The following is a 9,528-nucleotide window of genomic DNA, read 5'->3' as shown; positions in this document are numbered from 1 at the left end:
TTTTCTTATTTTTGAGAAATTTACTCTTTTATTTTCTTAAAACGCTTTTATTCCGCTTGCGAAAGTCCATTATACAACAATTTCGAATTTTTGTAAATTATCTTTGCTCATGTGTTCCCAGAAGTCTGACCCCTACAAATATGTCAGTTTTCTATCCAATCTTGCTGAAACCAAATAAAAAAGGCCTTCAAAAAGATCGATCTAGTGGTCTCGAGCACGAGTAACAAGAATTTTATTTTTTTTATATTTGAAAACAAAATGGCCTGAAGGTACAAAAATTCACAGGTATTTATAGTTGCTATCAGTAGGAAAGTTTACAGAACCTTCTAGAAATAGATAAACTGATATTGTTTAACCCGTACCTTAAATATGAACTAGTGTTTCCCCTTGCCGTATATGGCAATTATTTGTGCAGTTTTTTGCACTTAACACAATGTTCTCCTAACCCGAGAACGTGTCATTGATATCTATCTACAGGGAGGACCATCGAGTTGGTTTATGGTCGTCACTGATGGTGTGAAGGTCGAATTAATTGCTCAAAGTTGTTGTTTATGTACACTGATAAACTTGTGGTATGAACTAGTTTGAAGCAACGATTCGGTTCAATTTAGTAGCCATTAAACAAATTTACTTCTTCAACATCAGGTAAGAAAGTTTTGTTTATATCGAAGTTTTAACTTAAACTCTAAGTTCTGATCCTCGCGATATACCACAATCAGCGGTCGCTTTTTCTATATTTTAACTATGGTGCGCACGTATTTTTATTGTACAACAGCTCGTACTTTTTTGTCTTTCGTGGCCGAAAATAAAATGCGTAAAACAATAAGTTAATAAATATACATTATAGAGTGCTGCCACGATTCTCTTGAAACCTGATTTTAATCACAAACAACGGCTTACAAATTTTAGGTCATTAAAGTAAATTAATCTACCATCTCAAACCAGCTTCAGAAAAGTTCATCGAACCTCTTCTAATTATTGTACTATTGTGAATAAGAAAATAAAGAACATCAAAAATATGGTTTTAGCGGTACATAATTTAACTGAGAGTGGTGTGTTTCAATCGCCACATGGAAATTACAAATCAGCTTTCGACTCTAACTTCACAATGGGGGGAATTCAAGTGGGGGAAATAATCATAGTTTGTAATTATAAAAGCTTAATTAGAAATGAAATTGAAAAATCGTTGATTAACTGGATCTGTTCTGTTTTGCCCTCCCCTACCGCTTAGTGAGCATAAATCTTTTATGACGTGCTATTTTCTTGCATAGTAAGAAAATAGCACGTCATTTTCTTACATAGCAACGTGCTATTTTCTTACATAGTAACGTGTTATATAACAACATATAATTTGTTACTGGGGGGGGGGGGGGGGGGGGGAACAGAATAGATCCAAATAACTATTATGACTAGTATCGAGTACATACGGAACACAGCTTGCCTAAGCGTTTATTGTTTTTTTACCATAGTTTTAAAAACAATTAAAGAACACGCGTACAATTACCATTAGAAAAACGATCTGTTTATAAACAACTTCAAAAAATAATTACTAATGTCTGCAGCAACTGTGCATAACTTAACTAAAAATGGCGTGTTTGAATCGCCACACGGAATTTACAAGTCAGCTTTCGACTCTAACTTGACAATGGGTGAATTCATGCGTCATGTTTTGACTGAAAAACACCCCGAAAGCTGTCTGACTGAGATAAAAACGGGAAGAAAAATAACTTATTCACATTTATTCGAAGTTGCAAAAGACATAGCTGATCAAATGTCGGACGCGGGTATTCAAAAAGGGGCGAATTTGCATCTGGTAGCTGAAAATGACTTCGATTGTCCAGGTGTTTTGATTGCGTCGTTTTTGAACGGTTGCATAAATGGAACTTCTAGCCCGTATTCGCTCTGGCCCGAAGTCAAACGAAACATGACATCTCAGCATGCGACTATTCTCGTAATGTCCAGAGAGGTTTACACAAGGTAAGCGTGGAAATTGTTGATCGATTCAACCCCCCCCCCCCCCCAATTACACATAAAACTTTTACGCTAGCAAAAGCACGCACTAGTTTTTTTCATAGTATCATGCTATACATCAAAGCACAATTTGTAATTGTTAGGCATAAAAAACACTGGGGGGGGGGGGGGCGGAGTGGATGGGGCCTAGATTCGAAATTATTCTCTAAATGAAGTACCGCGGGTGAGTTCTGCCGCTCATAACTGGTACAAGCCACACTTAGGTATACCCTTGTTAACAATTTAACAAGTTAATTCTAAATGAAGGGAAAACAGAAATAAAGGTTTTCAAAAATGAAAAGTCACCAACTATCAATTGCAGATACTTAGGTGTCATTCTTGACAAAGAGTTGATATACCAAAAACAACCTGATAATGTGATCATTAAAATGGCTTTAGCTATCAGATCAATTTATTTGGTACGCAATCAAGTACCTTTAAAGGTTCGAATAAATTTCTTTAGATCACTTGTGTAATAGATCACATAGTGCAATATTTTTGCAAAGTTTGCCATCCTACTCAATTGACAGAAAAAACAAAAAATTAGATGGGGCGTAAAATTTTGCTTTTTTCGAACCAAATATGATAGCGCTCATAAACTACTTCTTGAAAATAAAATGCCTACCGCAGAACTTCAAATAGCAATAACTTCATTAAATAGACTTTTCGATATTGTCCAACAAACAAACATACAAGACCAAAAAGAAATTCAGAATAATCGGAGACGTTGAAATTAAAGTAAATAATCGTACATATGATTTATCTCTCACGACAAAATGTAAATCAAAATGGAGTCAAAATTCAATTATAGGAAACTTCGTTCGGAAATGGAATAAAATACCAACAGCTCTAAGAAAGGAGAAATCAAAGAAAAATTTTTTAAAACAATTAAAGGAAGAGATGCAAAAAAGACATGAACGAAGTCCAATGGACATAAATTGGAGGCTTTATAAGTTCGTTTTTATAAAATAACTCACGAAAACTAGAAATTTAACCTTAGTTTTTTTTTAAATTTTGTATTTAGTTAATCAAAAGAAAGATGTAGTATTTTTGATCTGTATTATTTTAACATGTAACTTTACCCTTGGGTTTATTCGAATTTACATGTTTGAGATTTAAAAAAAATGAGACGGAACGGTTAAAAATTAGTAACTGTTAGGAAAATCGAGGTCAGAATTTTTAATGTTTGCTTTTCCATATGAACACAAAATAGTAATGGACAAATCCATAATTCCTTTATTCAGAAATAAAACTTGATTAAAGACATTCCCACATTGAGATTTGCGTTAATGAGCTTAATAAATTCAACTTAGTTTTCGAATTCAGCATATTTTAAGTAAAATAAGAAGAAAAGCAGAAAATTGAAAATCTACAGAACAAACGATAGGTATTTTTTGTCTTGGGTAGCACAATAGTTCAAACAACCACTAGCACCACTTAAATGAACTCTTATTGAGCACAAGAACAAATAATTTGTTCGAAAAAATAGTCAATCACAAGGCAAAAGTTAAAGCATGTCTTAATCTGATTCTGACAAACCGTCATATCTGAGCTCACATTCAAGCAATATATCATTTGCACAAAATTTTGCAATATTGTTCTTTTTACCAAATTTTAACAGGTGAGGAGGTTGACAACAAAATTTTCTTTTTGAATAATTATTTTTTTGACAATGTTATACTTTAGCTACTGTCAATCTACACGTTAGAGAATGATACACGATCATAATCAAACTCGAATTGAGCAGAGACAAGCAAACTTGAAAAAGGGCTCAAAGGTTACATGGCAAATTACCCAGCCTGCCATTTTACCATTTTACCTAATGCCATTATACCCAGTGCCATTATACGCAATGCCGTTTTATCCAATGCTCTTTGATATTTTCGTTCAATTTTCCGATTGAAAAAATTAAAAATTAGCAGTCGTTCTTACCAGAGGATGTTTTATTATAATTAAGTGGAAAGTATAATCCAAGGTTCGATTGTGGTAGTTTCATATATAAAGTCCAACGGTCCATTTTTATCATATAGTCAGCTAAATAGTTTCACTGAAAATGATAGGTTGGGTATAGTGACGTCGAGTATAATGGCAATTGGTTTAATGGTATTGGGTATAATGGCACTGAATACTCCGGTGCAAAACTTTTTTAAATGACATCAGAAATCCGTTGAAAGGCGCTGAACTTTCACAAATTTAGGTTCATTGTCAACATTTCTCGCGGTGCCTCAGTCTAGAACCCTGCACTACTGATTGAAAGTCATCACCTGAGCCACTGTGCCATTGATTTTTGACGCTCTTCTCATTTATTTTGATTTGATATTAATGAACCATTTTGTTGAAAAAATTGTGCTAATAAGTGCTGAATTGCCCTAAATTTATGCAAGAAATGAGCTGAATTTTTATCCTTTTTTACATAATTGCTGCGTTTTTCTTTACACTTTTGACCAAAACGTTCATTATTAAATTAAAATCAAATTAGGTGAAGAGAATTACGGGACAAAATTCTGTATAATATTACGCTAAAATCTGTTGAAACTTAGTAAGGAATGCGTAGAAAGCCGCTGAAATTTTGAGGCGAATACAATGAAATTTTGTAAGAAAGGCGCTAAAATCTATTTAGGAAGTGTGCTAAAAATGCGCTGAAATTATGTAAAAAGTGCTTTGCAGCTGCGTTGAAATTTTAAAATTAGGCGCATTCTGAAAATCCGAGCACATTTCAGCGCATTCAGCAGACTTCTTATAAAGTTTCAACGCCACCAGCGCACTCGGGTAAGGTCATTCGCTACGATGGCATTCAGAATAACGGTATTGGGTATAATGGCATTTAACATGATGGCATTGACTAAAATGGCACTGATTAGTTGCATTGGGTATGAAAAATTTTGTTTTCGTTCAGATTCGAAGCGGAAATTGATCACCCATATTTGAGCAAGTTGGTAATCACAGATGCTTATGCGGATGGAGACGATTTCAAAGTTAAAATTACTGTCAAGGGCTTGGAACCTACACAATGGCATCATTATGGATATCAGGGCAACTGTCTCCTTTTACCCCAAAAATAGGACTGCGCAAACTTGGACATTTTTCTCAGGCCACGGTACCGTATAAGTTTTTGTTGAAAACTTGAAAAAAATAATATTATATGGCTGTGCACCAGATTTCTTAAGTTGTTGTGTAAGTCTATCCACTAGAGTGTAATATTCAAAACTGATTACAAAACTGCAGTGAAACAACCTGCAGTGAAGCTGCAGTGAAACAACCCAGTTTTTTTAGTAATTCTTCTTGACCATTTTGGTGCGTTAATGAGCTTTTGTGACTGGTGTTTTTTTGATGAAGTTACTTGTCTGTCAATTCAATGTATCGTTTTTGGCAGACGTTTTGAGGAAACTATCCTCTTAAAAAATTTTCTAAAGTTTCAACAATATTGTTTATTATTTTTTAAAACAAACATAAAATATTTGAGTGTAGGGAATGTAGGGAAACAGTTCAAAAGGTAAAAATAATTTTCTAAGCACCAGAAGAATTAGAAAAAAGCACTCATTTTTTATTATGCAAAATTAGAAAATAATGGTGAAATCACTGCCAAATCATTAGTAGTATAAAAGGTTTTATCTTAGAATTACCTTTCAAAGGATGATATTTCTGCGGTTTGAAAATCGGTTAATAAAGCTCATTTCTTCAAAATGCTGGCCATAAACGTTCTTTATTTTTCGTTGAGAAACACTTGAGCAGCTTTTGAGAAACGGCAGTGGTTTTAACGGTTTACTCTAAAAATATCAATCAAAAATAATCATTTAAAAAGATCTTTTTTTAAAACAAAATTTCAATTAGGAATATAAAGTGTCCGACTTTTTTTGGGGAACTTGGATCAACGTTGCCGGAAATGCATTCAACAAAATACTAAACAACAATGCCAAAAATCTCAAAATACCTTCAGATCTACAAAACGGAATCTTCAAAGTTCTTCACGAAAAACTGATACAAGGGAAAAATTTTCTTCTCCTTAACTTTGTAATCCAAAGCTTTAGACACTAGTAAAGGAGGGCGTTCAAATTATACGTTTACTTAATTTAAAAATATTATATGATAATTTAAACCAAAATGAATGATATTTTTTAATTTTGGCCCTTTCTTAAAAGTTACAGTTTGTCTCAAGATAGGTTCATTTATATAAGAACAAACTGATATCTGTTAATTTTGGTTAACCAAATGCGTCAGACGAGGGGGGCAAAAAAATAGAGTTAATAATTGAGATAAACTTTCTCATTCTCTCTACTTGGCATTGGTTGGTCAAAATCGACGGAGAGGAGGATCTAATTTGCCAAACTAAGAAAGCCACGGTAATAATAGTTTCAGAAACCATTCCTGCAACCACCCATATATACAATTTCGTGAATTTTTATACCTACAAAATCTATGGTTCAAATTTGTAACTCAAGAATGGATTCAAAAATTCCTCACTATAAATCTAATAAAACTCGTCATCTTAAAAATAAAAATAACCCCAGTAACCCACCTCAGTCTCAGTTACCATCAAAACTGAAGAACACTTTTTGTTCCTTAAAAACCTGAGATACCTTAAAAATTGAAAAACACTTTTTGTTCCTTTGGCATGAAACACAACTAAAAAGCTATGAAGTATTAAAATCATTTGCCTTCTTTGAAATAAAATTTAATTTTACACAGGATTTACACAAATGAGCCTAAACATATATTACACAAAAAAGCGTATAATTACTTGATAAATAAAATGAAGAAGCTGAAAGTGAATAAACGGAACGCTTAATTTACTAATAGATGCTTATAAGAAATTCAGATTGCAGTTCGTTTCTTATTTTTTTGGCAGTTCTCTGTGCACTTCAGATAGATAATTTTCATTTTAATTTCTTTTTATGGAATTGCTTTCCTTGATCTACTTGTTTTGCTGTGTCTGAAGTTACTGAATTGTTTTTTTGCACTCCTCTTTTGGCAATAAAATTTGCTTGTACCATGTTGTAAAATTTTCAAGATTGTATCTGAAAATTGTCTTAAGAATATAACAATTCAATTCAACGTTTTACTGCTCTATAAGACCCTATCTTTCAAAAATGTTATCTCCGATATAAAATAATAACTATATACCGACCCTCATTTTCCCTAAAGCGTTGTTTACTCCTTCATTGAAAGTTAAGTTTGCAATCCCACGGACGCTTAGTTATTTTACAACGGTTCTCCCAGAATCAAAACAGTTGTTCGCATTTGCTAAATTTATAGTTTGATTTTTTTTAGGGATTCAACATCAAACATTTATTATTTTTTCTGTCATTTTGTTGAAAAGAATTGGTTAAATTATCGATGATGTCATCCAGATGACTTTCAGAGTTAGCTAGATGGCTTGTTTCTCTGAAAGAAAGGAATCTGATACCAAATTTACTTCTGTTAATGAAATTTATAAATAATTTAAGGGGTTCTCAGTATCGTATTTTTAAAAATAAGCGGCACGCTTGACTTTTTGCGATTGAAAAACTTTTTATCGCCAAGAAATTGATTAAAAGAAAACAAAAAATGTTGCGAAGGACGTATTCATACATTTGTTAAGCAATATATCCAAAAGTGTTTTTTTTAGTATTTACTTAGTTTGACACGTCAAAGACTTCCTAGGTTGTCACATATAAAGAACAAGTTATTTAAACGACTCTTTTGATAATCAAATCAAGTTCAGAGATGTCAGAGATATTACCATCTTCGTTTTGGTTTTTGAATATTGAACGTCTATAAATTGGCGACCAATTTTTTCTTACCGAACTGAAACTAGCCATTACTAGTTTTCAATCTCAGTTAATTTTTCTGTTTCACAAAGAGTAAAATGATCACTTTATTAGGTTTTGTACATTTGATTTTCAACATCATTGACGTTCGGAATAAGTGAAATAATTATTTTTTTCTTTTAACCAATTTTAACCATTACAAAATGGATTTTATAAATCATAGATACTTTGAATTCTCCAAAGGGCACCAAAGTTTGATGACGCAAGCTAGTATGTTATTGAGGGGGGGGGGGGTGTAAATTTAAAGGAATAGTTAACTTAGTGTCTATGTTACGACCCCATAATTTTCTGTCTGGTTCCAGCGGGGTTAAAGGTCACCGTTGCAAGAACTGGACGGCGTCTGTGAGTTCCTTTTTTCATCCGGAACGACTGGAGTTCCAAAAGCTGTTAAAATCACCCACAAAATGTTGATCCACTCCTGTGAACGGAATTCTGTCACTGGAACTATGGGTTATACAGAATCATGTCGATTCTTACTCCTCAATGTTTTTGCACACGTTGGAGGTCAGGTTTTTGACTTTCTGGTTCCGCTTTTCAATGGCGTTAACATTGTCATGGGTAGAAACCCTGGATATGTCGGCCAGCTAGATTTGATCCAAAAATACAAAATAACCCATATTAACCCGGCGCCGAATAATCTTAATTTTTGGGCGAAGTACGACCACCTCGAAAATCACGATTTGTCGTCGTTAAAGTATATTTTAATTGGTTCTGCGTGCCCAAATTTTGACTTGATCGAAATATTTGTTCAAAGAGCAGGTTTGAATTCTTCAGTTAAGCTTCGCAACACATACGGTGCAACAGAGACGGCAAGTTGCACGTTTTGTCAGAACGAATTTATAGAATCGGATATTCGATCGATCGGCTTGGCGGCTCCTGGCGTCTCATTCAAGATTATTAACCCCGAAGACGAGTCAGAGGTCGTAACTGAACCCGAAACTGAAGGGGAACTGGCTATTAAACTGCATAACGAACAGCCTTTGTACTTTAACGACCCTGAAAAAAGCAACAAAGCTTTAACATCGGATGGTTTTTACAAAACGGGCGACCTCGTAAACCTTGACGAAAGATTTCAAGTTTTTTTGAGTGGACGAACCAGCGATTTTATAAAGTATTGCGGGTTTACAGTTCCGCCAGTATTGCTCGAACAAATTGTGATGGAGAGCAATTTGGTTGTTGATTGTGCGGTCGTGGGAAAGCCCGATGAGATTAACTATGAGATACCCGTTGCTTGCGTTGTGCTTTCTGACCTGGGAAAAAATATGGGAAAAGTGCAGATTGAACAGGAACTTCTTGACCACGTGGCTAGTCAGATTCAAGAGTGTAGAAAGATCAGAGGAGTCGAGGTTGTTGATGAGATTCCGAGGAATCCAAATGAGAAAATAATGCGACGAGTGCTTGTCGAACAGATCTGTCAACATTGACGTGAAAAGCTGATCATGTCGTGTTGTGCAATAAATTGCACATAGAATAACGTAATGGGCGTCCCGGCTTTTATCCTCTATTAATTTCACCCCCTATCATTTCGCCTCCTAACATTTCACCACCCATCAGTTTTATCTCAAGGAGAGCGTTCAAAATTAGTAATATTCATATTTCCATTTAAAAAGTAATTGCAAGCTAATAATTAATGACGACTCAAGAGAATGTACGCTGCCCATAATTTGTATTTTTATACCATACGGGAAAATACAGTATTTCTTTTTTTAAA

General features: G+C 34.1%; 1 protein-coding gene across 2 annotated transcripts; it reads left to right on the top strand.

The window, feature by feature from the left end:
* The first annotated feature begins 952 nt into the window (after positions 1–952).
* LOC142353942 (uncharacterized) lies at positions 953–9,528 on the top strand. Of its 2 annotated transcripts, none has more exons than XM_075406175.1 (4): positions 953–1,141; positions 1,470–1,977; positions 4,907–5,043; positions 8,145–9,528. In XM_075406175.1, exons 2-4 carry the CDS (start codon positions 1,553–1,555, stop codon positions 9,239–9,241), a joined length of 1,659 nt encoding a protein of 552 aa, XP_075262290.1. In that variant the 5' UTR covers positions 953–1,141; positions 1,470–1,552; the 3' UTR covers positions 9,242–9,528. The 2 variants fall into 2 exon arrangements, with proteins under 2 accessions (XP_075262290.1, XP_075262291.1); XM_075406176.1 differs by having other exon boundaries at positions 953–1,145.

The sequence above is a fragment of the Convolutriloba macropyga genome, chromosome 15 (assembly GCF_964194025.1).
Source record: "Convolutriloba macropyga chromosome 15, txConMacr16.3, whole genome shotgun sequence".
NCBI lineage: Eukaryota > Metazoa > Xenacoelomorpha > Acoela > Convolutidae > Convolutriloba > Convolutriloba macropyga.
This window is presented reverse-complemented; position numbering and strand designations above follow the sequence as displayed.

Excerpts from the sequence above, each read along its gene's own strand:
- LOC142353942 (XM_075406175.1), top strand. The coding sequence starts at position 1,553 with ATGTCTGCAGCAACTGTGCATAACTTAACTAAAAATGGCGTGTTTGAA. Across the intron at positions 1,978-4,906 it reads TCCAGAGAGGTTTACACAAG|ATTCGAAGCGGAAATTGATC; the intron begins GTAAGCGTGGAA and ends GTTTTCGTTCAG. Across the intron at positions 5,044-8,144 it reads GCATCATTATGGATATCAGG|AACTGGACGGCGTCTGTGAG; the intron begins GCAACTGTCTCC and ends CACCGTTGCAAG.